This window comes from Nothobranchius furzeri, chromosome 12 (assembly GCF_043380555.1).
Source record: "Nothobranchius furzeri strain GRZ-AD chromosome 12, NfurGRZ-RIMD1, whole genome shotgun sequence".
NCBI lineage: Eukaryota > Metazoa > Chordata > Actinopteri > Cyprinodontiformes > Nothobranchiidae > Nothobranchius > Nothobranchius furzeri.
The window spans coordinates 40594086-40615781 of NC_091752.1; the positions used below are offsets into that span (position 1 = coordinate 40594086).

General features: G+C 40.9%; 1 protein-coding gene across 1 annotated transcript in view; it reads right to left on the reverse strand.

Annotated features, from left to right (window-relative positions):
* The window catches only part of LOC107376117 (uncharacterized), a 120497-nt gene extending 106078 nt beyond the window's left edge, over positions 1 to 14419 (reverse strand). The window contains exon 1 of the mRNA XM_015945055.3: positions 14161 to 14419. Coding sequence (XP_015800541.3) covers positions 14161 to 14271 — 111 coding nt within the window. The 5' untranslated portion in view covers positions 14272 to 14419. The remainder of the gene's footprint in view (positions 1 to 14160) is intronic.
* Positions 14420 to 21696: the final 7277 nt, after the last annotated feature.

Below are 21696 nucleotides of genomic sequence, written 5' to 3' on the forward strand. Positions count from 1 at the left end.
AGCACACATGAATACCACGCAGCTGCTGAAACAAAAAGCTGCAGCACAAGTTGGTAAACCAATGAAATATTTTGTTGATTGAAAAACAAACTTACACCTCAGATAAGACTTTTAGGTGTCTTGTGGATTCTCTAGGCTCCTGTTTTCACCAGCTGTAATTAGTTATTTGATCCTTCAAAACACAGGTGAGCAGACCGGGCTCTTGGCTTCACATCCCTAGTATCCCAAAAAGATGCAACATGGCAAATGCTAACAAATATAGTGTACAATTTGAAATCAGAAAAAGCTTCATTTTGCCTCACAAACCGAAACATTTTGGTTCAGAATGGTAGTCAGCGATTTGCATATACACGACTTAAACCCTGAGTTAAACATTCCCCAGGACTTTTAAACGTTAAGATGTCTAATTTATATATTTTTAAAGCAACTTGTTGGTTTATCAACCGGAGTCAGACGGAGTGAAATGCCCACGCTCACACACACACACACACACACACACACACACACACACCACAGTGTCTCACAAACCCACTCATGCATGTAGAGGAAAACACTTGTGCTGTATCTTCCCTGTCGGAGCAGATGGCTCCACAGTCATAGCTGATGTTTCACACATCAATGGAGCACTCCTTGTACTCACAACACACACTCAGCCCATTCAAATCACAACAACTCTACATGCAAACAGGACTGAGCACAACCGAGTCAAGTCACCAAAGCGCTCACACTCATGCACAGAGTGTCCTCATCTGTGCTAATTTATGGAGCGAGGAGCTACTTTGTCGGCTCCAAACTCCTAACTCATGGAGGTCTGAAGCTTCAGGAGAGGAAGGAGCTTATATGTGGTTTCGTCGGGGAGACTGGCAGGATGAATGTCGAAGATTGTGCACCACAACCCTGCAGCTTAAAGACATTATTGCTTTTAGAAAACACTCAGCAGAACCTGCGCTCTAATTGAAAACACTAAACACTAAATGCAAACCTGTAATGAAGCAAATAAACCAAAACACAGTTTATAAGTTTTACTGCCAGAGTGGTGAGAAGCTACTCAAACGTCAGTCGCTGAAGGAATCCAGTTGATGCGCTTTACTTTCTTGGTGGTGTCGGAGAAAATTAAAAGCTTTGATGTATTTATTTCAGTTTTTTATGAGCCAGGTAGAAATTCTGCATTAATTTAACTGATGCAAATCAATGTTTCTATAGCAACAAAAACTCTGGCCTGGGTATTGGGAAAGGTGTAAAAAAATTCCCTGACAGCTGGTGGGTTTGTATGAATTAATGTCAGTGAAAACTGCAAAAAAATGTAAGCACAAGCAAAAGAGAGTATGAGACAAGGTGAGGACTTGTGAGTGGGGAGCTGCTTCATGATTTGTTCTAAACACTGCTCTCAGGGTTTGGACCACCAAGTGTGGATCTGTGATGAGCCCGCCGACAGCATGAATAGTAACACGGAGGGACGCGGGCGTCCTGCCCAAATATCGCTGGCAGATTTAAGCAATTAATATTCAGAAAATGAAAAAATAAATAAATCAGGCTGTTAGAAGGACTAAATTTTCTTAGAAGAGGAAGTGACACAGTGTGAGTCTCTCTCATCTGTCAAACAACAACATATCAGATACTTCAGAAAATTAGTCTTTTATCGGTGTTTTAAATTTTAGGTGGGAAAAATGGCTGTTTCGTGATGACCAGCGGGTGTTAATGAGGTTTTTAGTTAGTGTGTGTGTGTGTGTGTGTGTGTGTTTGTGTGTAATCTGGAACAAAAACATCAAAGTGTGTGGAGGTTGTAGTCGCAACAGGTGCACTGCCTATACATGACGTGTTTTATTTGGGTCTATCGGTTGTAGGCTTCACCTAAACTCGCTGGTTTTAGATCTTTTATGGTTGTTTCTCTTCTGAGAAGGATAACGACATGTTCTGGGCTCAGAAACTAGTTGCTCGACTTGCTGAGTCATTTCCCACAGGGCCAGCCTCACTATGCCGAGACTGTTTGGCACCCTGCACTAGCGCCCTCTATTGGCAGGTAGATGTCAACATAAACCCAGTGTCTGTCTGTCAAAAAAATATTTCAGTATTTTTAAATTAAATATAGCTTATAGGAGGAATACTGCACCATCCTTCAGCACACCTCTAAATGCCCAGTGGAGGTATTATTTTTAAAATAGAGATTTTTGATCAATTGTTTCCTATTCAACCTTTAAAGCAACACAAAAAAATGTCTTCCGCTTCTCTACTCTACTGGTTGAACGTGGAATTACAACTGTCATAAACAACCCTTCAGCAGCCTACTGTAGCTACTGCAGTAAACAGCTATTGTCATAAAGCAGGTAGAGACCGCCCATACTGTTCCCACCTGAACCGCAAACTGTTGAGTGCAGTTTCTGGTCAGCAGAGGGCTCCATAGTGCTGTCCAATGTGGAGTAGCTGACGCGACTCAAGAACCACGGAAACCACTTTGAAAGCAGAAGCTTAAAGTGTTAAAAATCTTGGATTCAGCTGGATTAAAGATGGCCACCACATCCAAGCTGCTTTGGAAACCACAGAAATGGCCGTAACTGTTTTGTTGCTACTGAGTAGTCAGTGACAGTGCTCCCTAGTACAAACTCAAGCACAAACTTTTTTCTGAGGTTTAAACCCTGGAGTGAAATGTAAGCAGGCCATTTGGATTCCCTCAAGGATGTCAAGGCCTTTAATATTAAAGAAGCATTAAGTTTATTTCAAGAGACAAAACACATCTCTGATGTTTTATATACTGCATAAAATCATCAGTTTTTGATCCAGCTTTAATATCGGGTTATTGTTTATTATTATAAAACCAAAAACAGCAAACTTTATGATTTATTTATTTTTCCTACATCATAATCTTGCTGTAAAACTCCTAAACCATTGCTTTACTCCCATGGCTTTTTCTTTTTCTTTTCTCATGTCTTTTTTTTTTCTTTTTCACAGCATGCTGCTCTAAAACAGTCCAAAATAGGCTGCTTAGTTTATGTTTTTATATTAATGTAAAAAAATGGAGATCCTACTGAATGAAACTCGGCCTACTTATGCAAGGACTCACAGTGAACAGCCCTACTTAGAATGGATGAAGCCATCAGCTGCCTTGATTTAGCAACATTTGTATGACGGCTTCATTCAGCTGCTAATCTTCAACCTGCTGCATCTTTATCAGCCATATTTGTCCTGACATCTGTCTACTGCAATGATAAACTCGGAAAAAATACTATGGAGGGTCTTTTCTCTGCTAAAGTTATAGGAATTTATCAGTAATTCATTCTAACTCAACTTTATGTGGGAGTTTTTATTTCCTTTTTGATCTATGGGCACAAAAGCAACTGTTTCATTAGATCTGATTCTAGGACACGTCACTGGGTAAAGACCTTTCACTGTTGGTTTGTAACTTTTGCACTAGCTTGAGTAAAATGTATAAACTTTAGGGTGACATTACAATAAGGGTCCCTTTACTGACTTTACTTAGTGTGTTATTAAGCATTTATAAACAAAAGGTTTCTTTATTAACTCTACTTAGTGTGTTATTAAGCATTAAAAATAAATGATCCTTTTACCGTAAATCCTCTAATATTAGCCTGTATTTAATTAACTGCCGGGTGTCATATTTTGGCCGGTGTCGGAGTCGGCGGAGGTGAATAATGGCCGTTTTTTTTATTGTGGCTGGGTGGAATGTGGTAACAAGCAAGTACGGGGGGCAGTTGTGTCATCCGTCTCACTTTTGATTTGCCAGTGATAGACCGCGAGGGTAACTTTAATTTTGCGGAGACGAAGAGGAGGCGAAAATTTGATGTCAAGTTCAAAGAGAACATGCTGATTATGCTGCAGAACACTCTGGGAAACAGTAGCAGGGGTTGTATGAACTAGTCACTAGTCAACTTCACCGCTCTATAGTGACTTTTTATGCCTGTCATCGACTAGTCACTGTCACGTGATAATGACCGGCAAGATGCAGTCCACGGAAAAGACAGCAGCCTGCTGTCAGCAGGTGACAAGCTCCTGCGCGTCTGGAGGCAACGCGCTGTGCCAGAGCGTCGGTAATGACACCCGCTGTAAAACGGACATTTAACCAAATTGTGACCTTTACCCTCTTGCAATTTAACATTCCCCTCACCCCATCCTAACCTTAACCAGCTTGCGCATGCAAAGCTCTGATTGTTGACGCGCTCCAGACATCTGCGTCCTGAGCACGGCCACAGTAACATTATCAAATCAGGTGTCGCCACCTCAAAAACTAATTTAACACGCGATCGTTCATGTCGGCTCATTTCCTTTTATGTTATCTGTCTTTTATTCTTTTATTTGTGCCTGATGCTTTTCGCTGCTGTGGAGTGGGGCACATCACCTGTTTTGTCCTCAGTGACGCACCTAACTGATGTGGCCGGCGAGCACTCCGCTGTTTTTGTGGTCGGTAGATCTTTTAGAACTGCAGTTCAAAGGTAACTCATAAGGTGAATATATATGAACCCAGGTAGCAGTTTTTCTTTAGGATTGAGAGGAGATGCAGGAAGATAATAAACAGGCAGGACAGAAAAATAGTCAAATAAAAACAAGTTAGTTTTTGTACCTGGTGGTTGCGACAAACAGGCACCATTGAAGGTCATCAGAAGTGAGGAACAGAAAATGAAATAATTATTTTAATGTTTAGAGCAGCAGGAACTCCGAAAGGCTGCAGGCGCATCAGTGAGTTTGCGGCCGCTGCGCAGGGGGAGGGGTGAGAGGGCTGAAGCAGAAACTACCGTTGTTAAAAGAAATGTGTTTAACTTTGAAAATGTGGGCGCAATTTTAATTGTCAAAAACTCCAGCGAACCATTAGTTCATTTTGCCCAAATAGAAATTGAGGCCTGCCTCTAATTCTGGTCCTCCTTCCAATAAAGGCCTGGAGTTTGATGAGCTTGAGTCAAATACAGGCCCGGGCCTGAATTAGAGGATTTACGGTATTAACATTACCTAGTGTGTTATTAAATGAATAAGCAAAGGGTCCCTTTATTAACTTTACCTAGTGTGTTATTAAGCATCAATAAACACAGGGTCTCTTTATTAACTTTACCTACTGTGATAATAAGCATTAATAAACAAAGAGTCCCTTTATTAACTTTACCCAGTGTGTTATTAAGCTTCAATAAAAAAGGTCCCTTTATTAACTTTACCTACTGTGTTATTAAGCATCAATAAACAAAGGGTTCCTTTATTAACTTTACCTACTGTGTTATTAGGCAGTAATAAACACATTTCTCAAATCTTTATTTTTTATTATTATTTATCAATAATAATAATAATAATAATAACAAAGTCATTGTAGACGTTAAAAATAAAATCACAGTAATAATCACACAAATAATTCAATTATCATTTTCTGTTCAAAAAGGAGTGGAGGAAGCTGGTGCTTATTAAATCCTACCCCCATTTGACACATAAAACATAATACAGCGGACTAATGTGCAATATATATAAACATGAAAATAATAATAAAGATAAGGTTAAGTAATAAAAAAGAAAAATTGTATAATGATATCCCCTTACCCGTTACAATTTGTTCTCCCACTGTCACATCACCCAGCAATTTGATAATATATGTTAAATGTCTACTTAAGATTTGATTACATCCATGTACTCTTGCAATACAGATTTTTAATATATTTTTAAATGCCTCATATTAATACAGCGTTTCAAGTCCTCATCCATACTGTTCCACAGTTTCACTCCACATACAGCTGTTCACATTTTCCTCATTGTTGTTCTTGTTTCATGTTTTCTAAAATTGAGTTCCCCCCTCAACTCATATCCCCCTTTTCTTTCAGAGAATATATTTTTTAAATTTTCAGGCAACTGATTATATCTTGCTCTCTACATTATCTGCCCAGTTTTTAATTAGGCAAGATCCATACATTTTAGTATGTTTGAATTTAAAAATAATGAATTTGTGTGTTCCATATGTCCCACCTTATGAATTATACTTTTTTGGGGGGGGGTAATAAGTAAAGTGGCTGTAAAGTACATTTATAAGTGTTTCCCCAAATCTCCACACAATAATTTAAGTATGATGAGACCGTTGAACCATACAGTATCTTTAGGGATTCGTGGTTTAACACATGACTTGTTTTTGCTAACACTGCTGTACTCTTTGCTATTTTTGCTTTGATATGTTTAATGTGAGGCTTCCAACAGATTTTATGATCCAACATAACACCCAAAAATTTGTCTTCATATACCTGTTGAATACATATATCATCTACTATTACTTGTTCTGGATCCATTATTTTTTGTTTTCCAAACCATATAATGTTTGTTTTACTTTAATTTGTTGATAATTTATTTATATCAAACCACTGTTTTAAATTACTAAGTTCTGATGTTATTGTCCCTACAAGCTCCTGTAAACACTCCCCAGAGCAAAAGATGTTGGTATCATCTGCAAATAAAATAAATTTCAAAATTTTTGGAACTTTATATATATCATTTATGTATAGAATAAATAGTTTGGGACCCAGAACTGACCCTTGTGGAACACCGCACTTTATGTCCATGTAAGTGGATTTATATTCACGCATTTGTACAAACTGCTGTCTGTTTTTTCAAGTAACCCATAAGCAGTTCAGTCCAGCACCTCATATGCCATATTGTTCCAGTTCTGTGAATAATATCTTATGATCAAGTGTATCAAATGCTTTCTTTAGGTCGATGAAAATTTCTGCTGCACATTTTTTATTGTCTATTACATTTGAGATGTTATCAACCAATTCCAATAATGCGAGAGACGTTGATCTTTTCTTTCTAAAATCATACGGACTATCCAGAAGCAATTTGTGTCTCTCAACAAATTAATCTAATCTGTTTGTAAAGAGTTTTTCCAGAATCTTAGAAAACTGAGACAACAAAGAGACTGGTCTGTAGTTAGTAAAATGACGTCTGTCGCCTGTTTCATAAAGGGGTTTTACTTTAGCTATTTCATGTTATTTTGAAATGAGCCTGTCTAAAAGGATAAATTATAGATATGTGTCAGTGGTTCTTCAATTTATTCAATAACTTTTTTTACGATCATTATGTCAATGTAATTTCAATCAGTTGATGTTTTTATTTTTACATTTTAGCACAGTTTTTATAATTTTGTTTCCTTCTATGGGTCTAAGAAACATTGAGTTGGGATTCCTATCCTCCTGGTTCTTCTTTAGTTCTGTTTTCAAGGCATTTATTGCTCTGGACAAGACTGGACCAACATCAACAAAAAAATTGTTAAACCCATCAACTGCTTCATCCATGTTTTTTTATAATATGCCCATCTTCCACAAAATAATCAGGATATGTTACACTGTTGAATTCATTTCTAATAATACTGTTTGATGCCTTCCACGTACCTTTAATGTTGTTTTTATTGTTCTGTAATATTTTGTTATAATATGCTTTTTTGGCCATCCTAATGATATTGACAAGTTTATTTTTATATTTTTTGAACTTCCACTCATTTTCTATTGTTCTTTCTTTTTTAAACTCTCTGTAAAGAACGTTATTCCTTTTGAAAGCATTTTTTATACTTTTAGTAATCCATGGGCTATCACTTTCTTTTTGACCAACATTGTATTGCTTTACGGGACAATTATTATATAAGGTGAAGAATATCCTTAAAAATGTGTTATATGCTTTGTTGGTGTCTTCCTCCTCACAAACCTCATCCCATTTTTTATTTAGTAAGTCTTTTTTAAATGCATTTATATTTTCTTCTGCTCTTTTGAATTATACCTGGTTGCATTTTTTTCTTGTTTTACTATATTTACTTTTGTAGACAACGAAAACAGGTGAGTGATCATTATAAAGGAGCCCACTGGAAATGTCATCTTCCATAATATTTGTCAAAATATGATTGATTAATGTAGCAGAATATGAAATATTTCGACTTGGTCACGTTACCTAGTGTGTTATTAAGCATTAATAAGCAAAGGGTCCCTTTGTTAACTTTACTTAGTGTGTTATTAATCATTTTATACAAACAATCCCTTTATTAACTTAACCTAGTGGGTTATTAAGCATCAATAAAAAAAGGTTTCTTTATTAACTTTACCTACTATGTTGTCAAGCATTAATAAACAGAGGGTGCCTTTCTTAACTTTACTTAGTTGTCGTCGTCGACGTCGTCTTCCTCCGCTTATCCGGGTCCGGGTCGCGGGGGCAGCATCCCAACTAGGGAGCTCCAGATCGTCCTCTCCCCGGCCACCTCCACCAGCTCCTTCGGCAGGACCCCAATGCGTTCCCGGACCAGATTGGTGATGTAACCTCTCCAACGTGTCCTGGGTCGACCCGGGGCCTCCTGCTGGCAGGACATGCCCGAAACACCTCCCCAGAGAGGCATCCAGGAGGCATCCTGACCAGATGCCCAAACCACCTCAACTGACTCCTTTCAATCCGGAGGAGCAGCGGTTCTACTCCGAGTCCCTCCCGAATGTCCGAGCTCCTCGCCCTATCTCTAAGGCTGAGCCCGGCCACCCTACGGAGGAAACTCATTTTGGCCGCTTGTATCCGCAATCTCATTCTTTCGGTTATTACCCAAAGCTCATGAACATAGGTGAGGATTGGGACGTAGATCGACTGGTAAATCGAGAGCCTGGCTTTCTAGCTCAGCTCCCTCTTCACCACGACAGATCAGCTCAGCGTCCGCATCCATGCAGACGCTGAACCAATCCGCCTGTCGATCTCCCGATCCCTCCTACCTTCACTCGTGAACAAGACCCCGCGATACTTAAACTCCTCCACTTGAGGTAGGACCTCTCCCCCGACCCGGAGTTTGGCAAGTCACCCTTTCCTGGCCGAGAACCATGGTCTCAGATTTGGAGATTTGGCTTCACACTCGGCTGCAAACCTACCCAGCAAGAGCTGAAGGTCAGAGCTTGATGAAGCTAGGAGGACCACATCATCCGAGTTGAAGGACTCCACTTTACTTAGTGTGTTATTAATCATCATTAAACAAATTATCCCTTTATTAACTTAACCTAGTGTGTTATTAAGCATTGATTAAAATGGGTCCCTTGATTAACTTTACCTACTGTGTTATTAAGCATTAATAAACAGATGGTCCCTTTATTAACTTTACTTAGTGTGTTATTAAGCATTATTAAACAAATGGTACCTTTATTAACTTTACCTAGTGTGTTATTAAGCATTGATAAGCAAAGGGTCCTTTTATTAACTTCTCTTAGTGTGTTATTAAGCTTTATTGAACAAAGGGTCCCTTTATTAACTTTGCCTAAAATGGTATTAAGCATTAATAAACAAAGGGTCCCTGTATTAATGTTCCCGATATTGTTAACTAAGTGTCCTTAATGTTATGACAAAGAGCCGAGGGGCGTGTCTGCTTTTGTAATGCATTATTTAATATTAATATTAAGCAGTTGTTAATACTTTATTTAATAGTTTATTAATGCTTAATAATGCACTAAGTAACGTTACTAAAAGGACCCTCATTGTAATGTGTTACCAAAATTATAAAAGTGTAGAGTAAATGAACTAGGATTTTGATCATATTCAAGGAAATAATTATTTTCCTCACACTTAGAAGGAACTTGACTGAAGTTCAGAGAGCCTTCATCCATCCCACTGATCTCAACACTCTTTTGGATTCAGACTCTGCTGCCAATTTCTGCTCTCTACGCACCCCATTTGTGCTGGCGTGAACACATCTCCCTCATTTTCCGCGCACCAAGCGTGCTATATGCTATTTGAATTTTTAAGACGTTTCATGCAATTTCATCAGACCTGCCCACACTACAGAACTTCAGGATAAAATTAACTCAAGAACGTGAAGCTCCATGGTGACTGGTGATAGTCATGTGTGGTTGTTTGCCAATTAAAACTTTTCTATTCCTGGTTTAGGTGACGAACAGAGTTGACTGTGTGCCTTGGAAATGCCATCATTTTCCTGAGTGGATAAATAAGGATAATTTTATTTCTGGCGCTGATTCAGACGAGTAACCTTTGTCCGCTGTTTTTGAGTTTGACGTTGTTTGTGTCAGAAAGCTGTAACTTGTTGAAGGTGCAGTAACAACTCCATTACTTTGTCATCTATTTAATGAAGCTCACTAATTAATGTGTTAGAAGTGAGTGAGCATCTGTTTTTTTCTCTTATTTAATTAGAAACGTTGATGAAAAGTGTGAATGAGGCAATATGACACTGTGGAGAAGAGTCTGTTGTTTCAACAAGTCTTCAAACAAAAAACAGCACTTGAAGTGAGAAAACTTTGTGATGTTTGTTGAAAATAACAAAAAAAACACAGATATTTTTGTTCACACTCAGCAGTGGGGGAGTCGGGGTGGATGGACGGGTCTACAACACTAATCAGCAGCAACTCGCCCTTTATATCTTTTTCAGCACTCAGCCAAACAAAAACATCTCATCTTCATAATGAGGCAACAAGGTTCAAAACACCCTTCAACTCAGAATGAGGCCAGCTGCTTCCACAATGCTGGTTTGTTATAGCAGCGAGGAAAAAGCACGTAAAGCCTCTCCGAGTTTGAGTCAAATTCCTTCTCTAATCCTCACTCCTGGTCTGATGGACAAGGTAACAGATCAAAGACCAGTTCATCCCACCAGTCAACAAACAACGATCAAGTAGTTCTTGCTTTATAACATTTATAATGCAAAGATTGTTTGCAAAGTGTCGAAGTAGAAGTGTGAATGGTTCTGTTGCACCCCCTGGTGGATGGTGGAAAAATTTATCTTACACATTGGGAAAAAACCCAAAACAGCGATTGCTGCATTCAAATCGTCAACATAAAACAAAAGAGAGCTGTGCCCAAATTCTGGGGCGGCATCCTTGTGAGGACTCGATCTACCAAGTCCGCATAGGCTGGGTCGTTTCTCGATCATGAAGACCGGAAGTGAGGAGCTGTGAATTCAGATGGGCGAGCCTTCAAATTTACTCCTGTCCTTTGCCTGCTGCATGCCCTGTCGCTTAGCAACCCTGACAGTGCTAAACAGGAGTTAAAACCAAATTTATCGGCAATCCACGAGGAAATATGGGACCCATCATTCCTTCTTATTCATGAGGATTTTTCCTGTTAGTTTTGACACAAAATATATTTAAACACAAATGTGTAAAGAGGTCTAACATTTAAAACTGTAATCCTCTGTCTTTGTTTGACATTTTTACAAGAAGAAAGAAATCTCCCGTTCAGCCCATATGAATCCTGGGATAGGGTTGGCCAGCGAGGTATCGCCAGCGAGGTATCGCCAGCGAGGTATCGCCAGCGAGGTATCGCCAGCTCATAACCCATTCTTGGCATTTGGGAGTGATAAGGATGGATTTGAGGACACATTTTGAGTTGCTTCGATGTTGGCCAGCCTTGTTGCTTTAATGAAACCTTAGTATTTAGTAAACTAGACAAATGCCCCCTAGTGGCTGCTTCTAGTACAGGTTTAAAGTACCAAAACTCAGCTGGTGACTGGACATACCTAACATTCACCTTTATTGGTGACTGACCAATCAGAAACTCTGAAATAAGACTTTTATTCACCGTCATGAGCTCATGATTGCCTAGCACTAATGCACACAAGTAAAGACAGATGTTTTACTTTCAGAATCATTATTATTCAGAAGAGAAAGTCTGGAGTTATTTAGTTCTTGAAATCAGCATGAGCAGGTTTGAGCTGCTCAAAGATCAAGAGTCAGTATCGGCCCTCAAAACCAGAATCGGTCCATTTCTAGCGATGGGATGTTTTGTCACAAAATGAAAATATATTCAGGTTTTTTTCCCAGACATGAGGTTCTAACCTTTCTTTCTCATATAATAATGTAGCTCTTATAGGTTATTTGATACCTAAAAACACCAGCATTGTGTGTGGCCGTGTAGAGGAAACTTTCAGGTCCTCGTGTGAGGCGGCCATACTGGATTGGGTGAGTTTTCTGATTTGTAACTTTGATATCCCATCATACACCACCATGTCACAATGCAAGTCTTTTTTACATTATACTTTTAACATACATTTATCCCTCTGGAGGCAGGCGTTGCAGATTTGCAACATTAAAACCTACCTACCTGGTTACTCCACATACGTACTTCGTACGTTGTTCGTCCTTTTATCAAAACTTATTTTGAGCCTGAGAGGGTTAAATCAAATGATACACACAATATCTCACTGATGCGGTTGTTGCAACAGTGGAGCTGAAAATAAATAAATCTTTTGAATAATGACCAAGTCTGAGTTTAATCTGCGTTTGTTTCTGAAAACAGTGAAGCTGCTAAATGAGGTGATTAGTTTCAAATATTGACAGGATAGATTCGTGTTAGCCCTGACGTTACCAGACAAAGTTCTGCCTTGGTTATTTTCACAGATCATTCACCCCATCCACATGACATCAGCGCTTCACGGCAGCGGCCTTCAGCAGAACAGCAGACTCACACAACTCTTTAGGAAGGACGGTGAGGAGTCTGGAATGTTCTCCAGGTGCCTCAACTCAGAAGTGCGTCAGTTCAACGGGATTAAACACCCAGAACCCAGCTTACTTAGAACCACACATGTCCATAGTTAAGAAATTCACTCTGTTATCGTTCTTTTTTGTTCCTTCATTTCATTAAACAGAAAAAAAATTACTCATTTTAATATTTTGTTGAAGTTGTTCCAAATGAAGAGCTTTAAGGATTTATTTTGCTGATCCACACAGTGATCCTGCTGCAGTAACACATCAGACTGTGTTGGTCCTACAGCAGATTCATTTTTTAACATTACTTCACTTCCAGAGAAAGATCCGCTAACCTTTTCCCACATCTGAGGTTTTTAAACCGGCCCTGTCACCAAGCCGCTGCAGCCACACAACGCTGGAAAGGACAATATTGATCATGTGGCTCTATTTTTAACTGAATGCCTTTTCTTTTAGACATTTTAACAACACACACACACACACACTCACATGCTCACTTGGTCACATACACACACACACTCACTCACACGAATGCCCGCACACAAGCACACGCACGCTCACATGCACACACAGACACACACTCTCACTCACGTATGCACACACAAACACACGCACATGCACGCTCACATGCACAGACACACACACACACACACACTCTCACTCGCATGCACACAAACACACGCACACACACTCTCACTTGCATGCACACACAAACACACACACACTCACATGCACACACACTCACACACACTCTCACTCGCATGCACACACAAACACACACACACTCACATGCACGCACACACACACACACACACTCTCACTTGCATGCACATGCACACACGCGCACACAGACAAACACACCCACTCCAGTGTTGCAGAATGATTTTGACTGATTTGTTGCAGAAGAACAAAAGCAGCCATGATTTATTAAAATGTTCTCTTCATAATTGTTTTGCTCACTCAAGATGAAGTTGAAAACTAAAAGTTGATATTTGCTTGTCTTTAAAATAAAGCAGCAGCCTAAACCTGCCGAGCCTCTCTACAAGGACTCTCTGTAATTATGTTTACCTGCAATGTTCAGAACCAACCAAGGTTTAGTTCCAATGAAATAAAAATAAAAGCATACGTGTGACTCATCCGGTTGGTTCAAATCGTCCCAGACAGCCTCCGTTATTCCTCCAAAGTTGCTTTATGAAGTTATTAATAAGGTGCAGGCAGAGAGTGAAATTTTAGGACACAGAAAAGGATTTAGTCACTTCTCTAATGTGACTGAAGCGTTTGGATTGAAACAGTTTGAACATGCGTTTTAAATGTGTCGCAATACTAGTAATGCTTTTTCTATGACCCTTGATGACTTCTACACATCTTTTAAAAATGAGTAAAAACAGAAGCTGAAGATGTTAAAAGCAGGAAGTGAGCGGATGAGCTGAGACAGGGACCCCCGCCAGCCTCCCGTCCCCATCTGCATCCTCCTGCCTCTCAATTAACCTAATGGAAGTGGCAATTAATTAACTCCTCTCAAAGAATGATTAAAGACCTGACAATCAAGTGGGGGGAGGGGTTTGAGGATTGTAGAGGTAATGATTTCCAGGCAGGGGATTAAAAACAACCAATTAAGCAACATTGTGGATTAATCTGGATTTATGTCAGGCAAATAGATTCAGAACTGGAATAATCCCAAAGAGTTCAACGATCTGACTCTGGAATGTTTGGGATAATAAAAGACGTTGAGGACAGCAGGTCTTACCGTGCTTTTGTGTCCGCTGGCTCCTATTGGTCCCCTGAAAACCCCCTTGATGCTCCTCAGCTGTCCGTCACGCAGGTGGGTGGAACTGATCACAATGTAATAGCACGCCATGGAGTTAGTTTAGATTTCATCTAGTTCAACACCTCTTCATCTGGATCAAACTCCAGCCTGCCTCCTTCTCTCCTCCTGCTCCTCGGCTTCTTCTTTTAAGGGATTAAAGAGAGAACAGAGGGAGCAGTTTTCTCTCTGCTCCTCTGATTTATTCTCTCCAAGTTTTTCTAAGTTTCTCTCAGCTCAGCTCCCCTTCAGCTTCTGACTCCTTGTAAATATTTCACTCTCTGCCCCTGCTTTTTATCCCACTCCTGTCTTTATGAAGTCTTTTCTTCTTCTCTCGGGTGTTTTCTCCCAGGATCTCCTGTCTCTGGTTAAATATTTCTCTTTAAGTCTTTTTCTCTCCAGATGTGTGGCGCCCGTCTCTCATTCATCAGTCTTCCCCTGTCCTCCACTCTCTGCCTCTTTTTTTGCTGAGTCTGAATTTTCTTGGTGAAATCTCAGCCGCTCATTGATCAGTCCTGCAGTTCCTCTAACTATCTCCAGTCCGTTGCCTCCTCCTCCTCCTCAGTTCCTTTGGTGTTCTTTGTCTCTGAATCTCTCTAAGAGGCAAGGAGGAACACTTCTCCTCTCTTTACTCTCTCCCTTCATCTACTGAATCAGTTCCTCCCTCTCCGTCTCCTCTTGCTGTCTCCCTGTCAGAGCAGGCGTGATGCTCCTCTCCTCTGCTGCGCTGCATGTGTTCGCTCTCCTCCCTCCTCCTGCCTCCCTGTCTCCGCTGATCCCTTGCTCTGTGGCCAGCAGAGTGGTTTGCTCCTCAGTTACCCGCGGTTACCATCTGCCCTTTTAACACATGGAGTGCTGCTGCTTGCTCTCCCGTCCATCCCTCCATCTCATCCATCCCTCCCTGCCTCTCCTCTTGCTGTCTTTCTTCCCTCTTTAATCATCTCCTTCTCTTTTTCTCTCAAGCCAAAGGAGACAAGCTCCACCTACTGGATAGTGGGAAACATACAGGGGGCGAGACGGATGCCCTGTGATGGCACGGATAATCTCAGATGTGTGCATCTGCGTTGGAAAATCTTTTTCTGCTTGTCAAGACAAATACGTTAGACCCATGAGGAGAACTATGACCAGCAGTTATTATTCTGGTAAAAAGAGAAAGAGCCTATAGCAGGGGAATGGATTGACTTGATTCATGCAAAACAGAAACAAAAACTCAAATAATGTTTTTTATGATAAAACCAGAAAAAGCTGTTGGAACAAGCTACTTTTACACACACACACACACACACACACACACACACACACACACACACAATCTTGAGGGTCCAGTTTTATCTGTTTGACCCGCCGTTTGTGCCTTTTCTGCAGTAGCTAATGCCTCTGCAGCTGTCGTATTTTTATGAAAAACAAGGTCAATTTTAGCCTCCAGGTAAAGAGCTCCTACCCGAACCACACAACTGTGAAATCCATCTTCTGGTCAGCAGAGGGTGCTGTTCAGTGTGAAGATGCTCAAGTTTCAAGCTCAAGAACCACTGAAACCAGTTTGAAAGCAATAAACTAAAGTGGGAGTAACACCACGGGTGGAGAATTATTTCAGCCACTTGCTGTTAGAAAAATACCTGGAAAAAGGTGTTGCCTGGAGGACGGAGAGAGCGGCACTGAGGCAATGATTGGTAGCACCCCCCTCAACCCCCCACCCCCCTCGCGAGTGCTCTTGGAGTTCCTTAGTTGGAAAAAAGAGTCGTTAACAAGCGTGCACACTCATGCGTGCACACGCACACACAAAAACAGCAGACTCACCACTCAGGAGAAGAGCAGACACATAAACTGACTGCAGGAAGGAGGATTTCCTGTTCACCTCCTTCATTACACAAAAGGAGAGGAGGATGTTTTTCTTAAAGAGGTGAGCGGCTCCGAGCGCCAACGTGTCATATCAGCTGTTGAGTGGTCGAGCCAGGTGGAGGTGTGGCGAGACTCAGCAGGATTCCAGGGCAGTGCAGCCACGTAGTACCGTACAGACGTCACCCTGCAGCTGCAGTCAGCTGTGACTGAATCTAAATAGATGTGGAGCAGAGTATTAACCTGAAGATGGACTTATAAATATGGGTTTGGGCTGAAATAATACATTTAAAGTAAGTTGCACTGAACTGCCAAAATACTGATTACACATGTGTACAGAACTATTAGACACTCAACTATACAGGTTATCAGCAAAAAAAAATCTTCAGATGTAACTTGCACTTTAAACAGTTAAAAACTCTTAGCTATAGTAGATTTACAACTGTGTGGCATTATTACGTACTCCCATGACTGGCAGATGTGTCCAAAAATCTCAAACATCAGATTTGTCGAATCAGAACTTTACTGGCCGCCAGTGGAAAGGAGATAATGCTTTTCTGCTGGATCAATCAGTGTGGGTCAAGGTAGGCGAGACAGACCTGACTCACACAGAAACATACGATCATCAGGATGAGAGGATGAAAAAGAGTCTCCGCGGTTCTGGACAAAACGGGCAAAAGAAAGCATCTGCTCACTATAATCTTTATTCTTGTTAAACCATGATTCTTAAAGTGACAGTGTGTATTTTCCCTGGCGATAGGGGGCAGTACGTACCAAAATCATTGCAAGCAAGCATTATTTTTGTGTTCAAGTGAGACTTTCCTAACAGGCCATTAGGGTCAAAAATCCCTGGTAGTGCAACCTCCAGCAAAATAACAAGAACATCAGATTCCCTTTCATCACTGGCAATGAGTGAAGAGATAAATGTGTTTATTAATGGTGAAAGTTTTGTACCTGTTTGTTACAAATCAGTAAATGCATTTTGTCTTCACGGGCTTCCTTAGAAAGAAACATGGCATCCAACATGGCGTCGCCCAGAGACTTAGACCCGCTCCACGTATTTTAGACCTGATTTTTATGGTTATGTGTTATGAAACCACCAATATTTTTCAACAACCGGGCATCATTTTATTAATTTACAACAACATATTGATGGATATTTCCAGAGGTTAATGGTAAAATCTACACATTGTCACTTTAAAGACATATCTCATTCCTATTACTCTTAATTCCCTTTTACATTTAAAGAATCTGATTTAAAACCTTCTGTGTGAGTCAGGAAAAATCCTGTTTTCAGCTAATCACCAGTTCATTCTAATGAGTTTTTGAGGACTGTGAATTGAAATCCTTCACTTTTTTACCCTCAGGGAAAACAGATTAATGAAAGAAAGCTCTAAACATGAGTCATGGGTTTAAATAACAGAATCACGCTGGATTCAAGCTTTAAATTCACAGCTAAAAAAGCTGCTTGGTGGAAACTTTGGATGGTAGAAAAGTTTATTTTTCTAAATAAAAATCCATTTTTAAGAATTTTCTGTGGAACAAGTGCCAAAAATAAGACTAAATCGCTGGAAGAGATGCTGTGTTTTTGAGCTATCTGTTCTGTTTTAAGTTTACAAAGTTTCTTAAAATGTGACTTAAATATATTGAACAAATGGTAATTAACAGACCTGGAGGCTATCATCAGTTTAATGTTAAAAAAGTTTATTTTGGCATAATTCTTGCTGGATTTGAGCTCCAGATCAACTGGAAGTGCTTTGTTTTGCTGCTGGTGGTGGTGAAATATGCTTCTATGACAGGTTTCCATGAAAATAACTGAGATGGAAAAGTTTATTTAAAAAATACTGCACATAATTTAGAGATTGGAGCAGATTTAGCCGTATTATTCTAAACAGAGGCTGTCTACGGTGGATGAAATGGTAATTATTATTAATATCTATACAGAAACACTTCACTGTGGCTGAAAATTTACTTTAACAAAAACAATGACATTTACAAGGTCTGCGCCTATATTTAGACACTTCCACTCACATCATAAAGGATGTTGACGTGCCTTGTCACAAACTTAGATTTACGGGATTTCACCCAAAAAGTCATCAGAGATCAAGCTAGCCACAGTTTGCGCTGTTCGACCAATCAGCACGGGGCTATGATGCACCAACTATCGATGTGTCTGCAGAACCAGAAAATTAATCGGTCTCTTCTCGTGTTTACGGTCAGATCTCTAAAACTAACAATGAAACTCTCTCTTCACAAGGTTGACTAGTTGTGCTAAATACAGATACGTGTGTTGTAAATGTTCAATTTAATGAAGTTGGTGAAATCATAACATGAATATCAAAACTGCCATATTTGATCATACGATCAGTCGCTGTGACCTCCCATCTGATGAAGACTATGGAGAGACTCATCCTCACCCATCCACGCTCAGTGGTGAGCCCAGAAATAGACTCACTGCAATTTGCATATAAACCAAACATGGGGGTGGAGGATGCGCTCATCTACCTGCAGCACCGGGCGCTGACTCACCTCAAGATGCAAAAGAGCACTGTGAGAATCGTGTTCTTCGACTTCTCAAGTACATTCAACACCATCCAGCTGTGTCTACTGCAGCAGATGAGGGGTGCAACTGCCTATCAACTACCTCACCAACAGGCCACAGTACGTGAAGTTGCACAACTGTACATCTGAGGTGGTTGTATGCAGTACTGGAGCTCCGCAGGGTACGGTGTTCTCACCCTTTATCTTCACCTTCTACACCTCAGACTTCACACCAGCAGCTGTTACCTCCAGAAGTTCTCTGATGACTCGGCCATTGTCTACTGTGTGTCTGAGGGGAATGACCAGGAGTACAGGTCAGTCATCACGGACTTTGTGGACTGGTGTGAGCGTAACCACCTTCATTTGAACACCAGTAAAACAAGGAAATGGTGATTGACTTCCGGAGAAACACTCCTCCTCTCTCACCAGTAAACATCCAGGGAGCAGACACTGAGGTGATGGATACCTTTAAGTACCTGGGTGTTCACCTCAACAGTAAACTGAACTGGTCCAACAAAACAGATGCTCTGTATAAGAAGGCCAAAGCCTCCTCCTGAGGAGGCTGAGGTCCTTCAGAGTTAATTCCCAGCTGCTAAAACCCTTTAATCACTCTGTTGTTGGCTCTGTTATCCACTCTGCTGTGGTCTGTTGAGGTGCAGGCAGCTCTGACCGAGGAAGAAAGAGACTGAACAAGCTAGTTAACAAAGCTAGCTCGATTCTGAGCTGCCCACTGGATTCAGTTGAGGAGACATGTGAAAGGAGGATGCTGGGGAAGATGACCTCCATCTTTAAAAAAAAAACTCTCCCACTCGCTGCATTCCACCGTGGAGACCATAGACAGCTCCTTCAAAGGTGGACTAAAGACATCCCAGACGTCGAGTCATACTAAAGACTTTAACAATAGCCCTTTTTACAAGACACACCATGCCGGCAAATCAATGTAATATTACCACAATGGTATGTCTATAAATGCGCCATGCCAGCATGGTGTTGCGCAAATTTTGCAGCATTCGTTCCTCCTCGCTTGGTAGTAAGACTGCGGTAATGGTCTGTCGTATGTGCCCTGGCGCAACAGAGGCAGATGTCATGATGACGTGGGGAGTTATTGCTGAGCTCCGGCTGGCAATGAAAGTAAACACAGGCAATAAGGTTTGCCTTTTGAACAAAATCAGCTGAGATGGCAAACTGGACTGCCGCAGCACTCCATGAGCCTCTCTGTTAGAGCTGAAGCTCAGATCACCAGAGACTGCACAGGGACTGATGGGGCAGACACCTTTAGGAGCTGCTTGTTTAAAAAAAAAACTTAATGATCACGGCTTCAATCGCAATAAAAAGCAAGTTATGTCCAAGATAAACGGAAGTCTGCGGCAGCGCAGAGACCGCCCCCATACCCCCTTTATGCTGCCATCACCTCATATTTTATAAAATTGCCACGAGATTGTGCCATATTACCGCCAAGGTCTGATCTTATAAATGACCTTTAGGGTCCCTGATGCTGCCACGCCGCTGCGACAAATTGATGGCATTGTTTTGTAAAAATCAATCAATCAATCAGATTTATTTATAAAGCGCTTTTCAAACAAAGTGCTACTCAAAGTGCTTTACAAAATGACCCCAGATTCCCATAACAGGTTAAAAACATTAACAGACATATGCAAGCACACGCACGCACACACACGCACGCACAGACACACGCACACACACACACACACACACACACACACACACACACACACACACACACACACACAAGTAAAAATTTATATTCGGCTGAGTCCAGATGAGCCAAGTAAGGTAAGGCAAGGAAACGCCATCAGAGGAGCCGTCTGCCCCGGCAGCATCAGGTCTTCCACACTAAGTCAGGGTGCCCAGTGGAGGGGGAGCATAGACCCCCACCTATATAGCGCCCAGGAAGCTACAGTCGACTACCACTCCCAGGGCAGAGGGCCCCCACAGAGGAAACACTGGATTAAAATGAGTAAAAATATAATAAATGAGCTAATATAAAGAACAAAAATTAGAAAATAAGTAATAAATAAAATGATATAGACAGTAAAACAATAATATTAAATAATAAAACTGTGCTAAAATATAATCATGTAGAACATGCAAAGCAAGTAATAAAATATAATCATGTAAAACGAGAAATAAAACTGTAGTAAATATTTAGATAAAAGCTAACCTAAAAAGATGGGTCTTGAGTCTTGACTTAGAAACATGAACATTCTCTGTGGCCCTGAGGTCCTCTGGCAGCTCGTTCCAGAGGCGAGGGCCATAACACTGGAAGGACGCCTTGCCATGAGTGTGTGTCCTGACGTTTTTCTTAAAGAGGTGAGCGGCTCCGAGCACCAACGTGTCATATCAGGGATGACCAGGAGACGCCTGCCAGAGGAGCGCAGAGGCCGTGAGGGTTCATATGGTAAAAACAGTTCTGATAGATAAGAAGGCCCAAGACCGTTAAGACACTTAAAACCCATTAGAAGAACCTTAAAATTGATCCTGAACCATGCGGGGAGCCAATGCAATGATTCTAAAACTGGTGTAATGTGCTCCCACCTCCTGGTCTTCATCAGGACACGTGCTGCCCAATTTTGTAGAAGTTGTAAACCTGAGATGCTCTTTTTGGGAAGACCAGAAAGCAGGGCATTACAGTAATCTATTCTACTGTTGATAACAGCGTGCATCAGCATCTCCGTATTGGCCCGAGAGAGAATGGGGCGGACTCTGGGGATGTTCTTTAGATGATAAAAACCTATTTTTGTGATGTTTTTAATGTGTGGGATAAAAGTCAGCTCAGAGTCAAAAATCACTCCCAGGTTCTTCACTTGTTCAGAAGGATTAAAAGACAGAGATTGTAATTTCGGTAAAAGTTTCTCTCTCTGGGCCTCAGGACCAATGACTAAAACTTCAGGTTTGTCCTGGTTGAGCTGGAGAAAGTTCTCTGCCATCCAGGATTCAATGTCTAAAATACTGTTAAAAAGTTAAAAAGGGCTAATGAGACCCAGTGCCTCCCTGCTTGACAGCTTTAAAGGGTTGGATTGAGGGGTTAAACCACCAAATATTTCTGGAGCGCAGCCACCGCTGCAGCTCACCGCTCCCCAC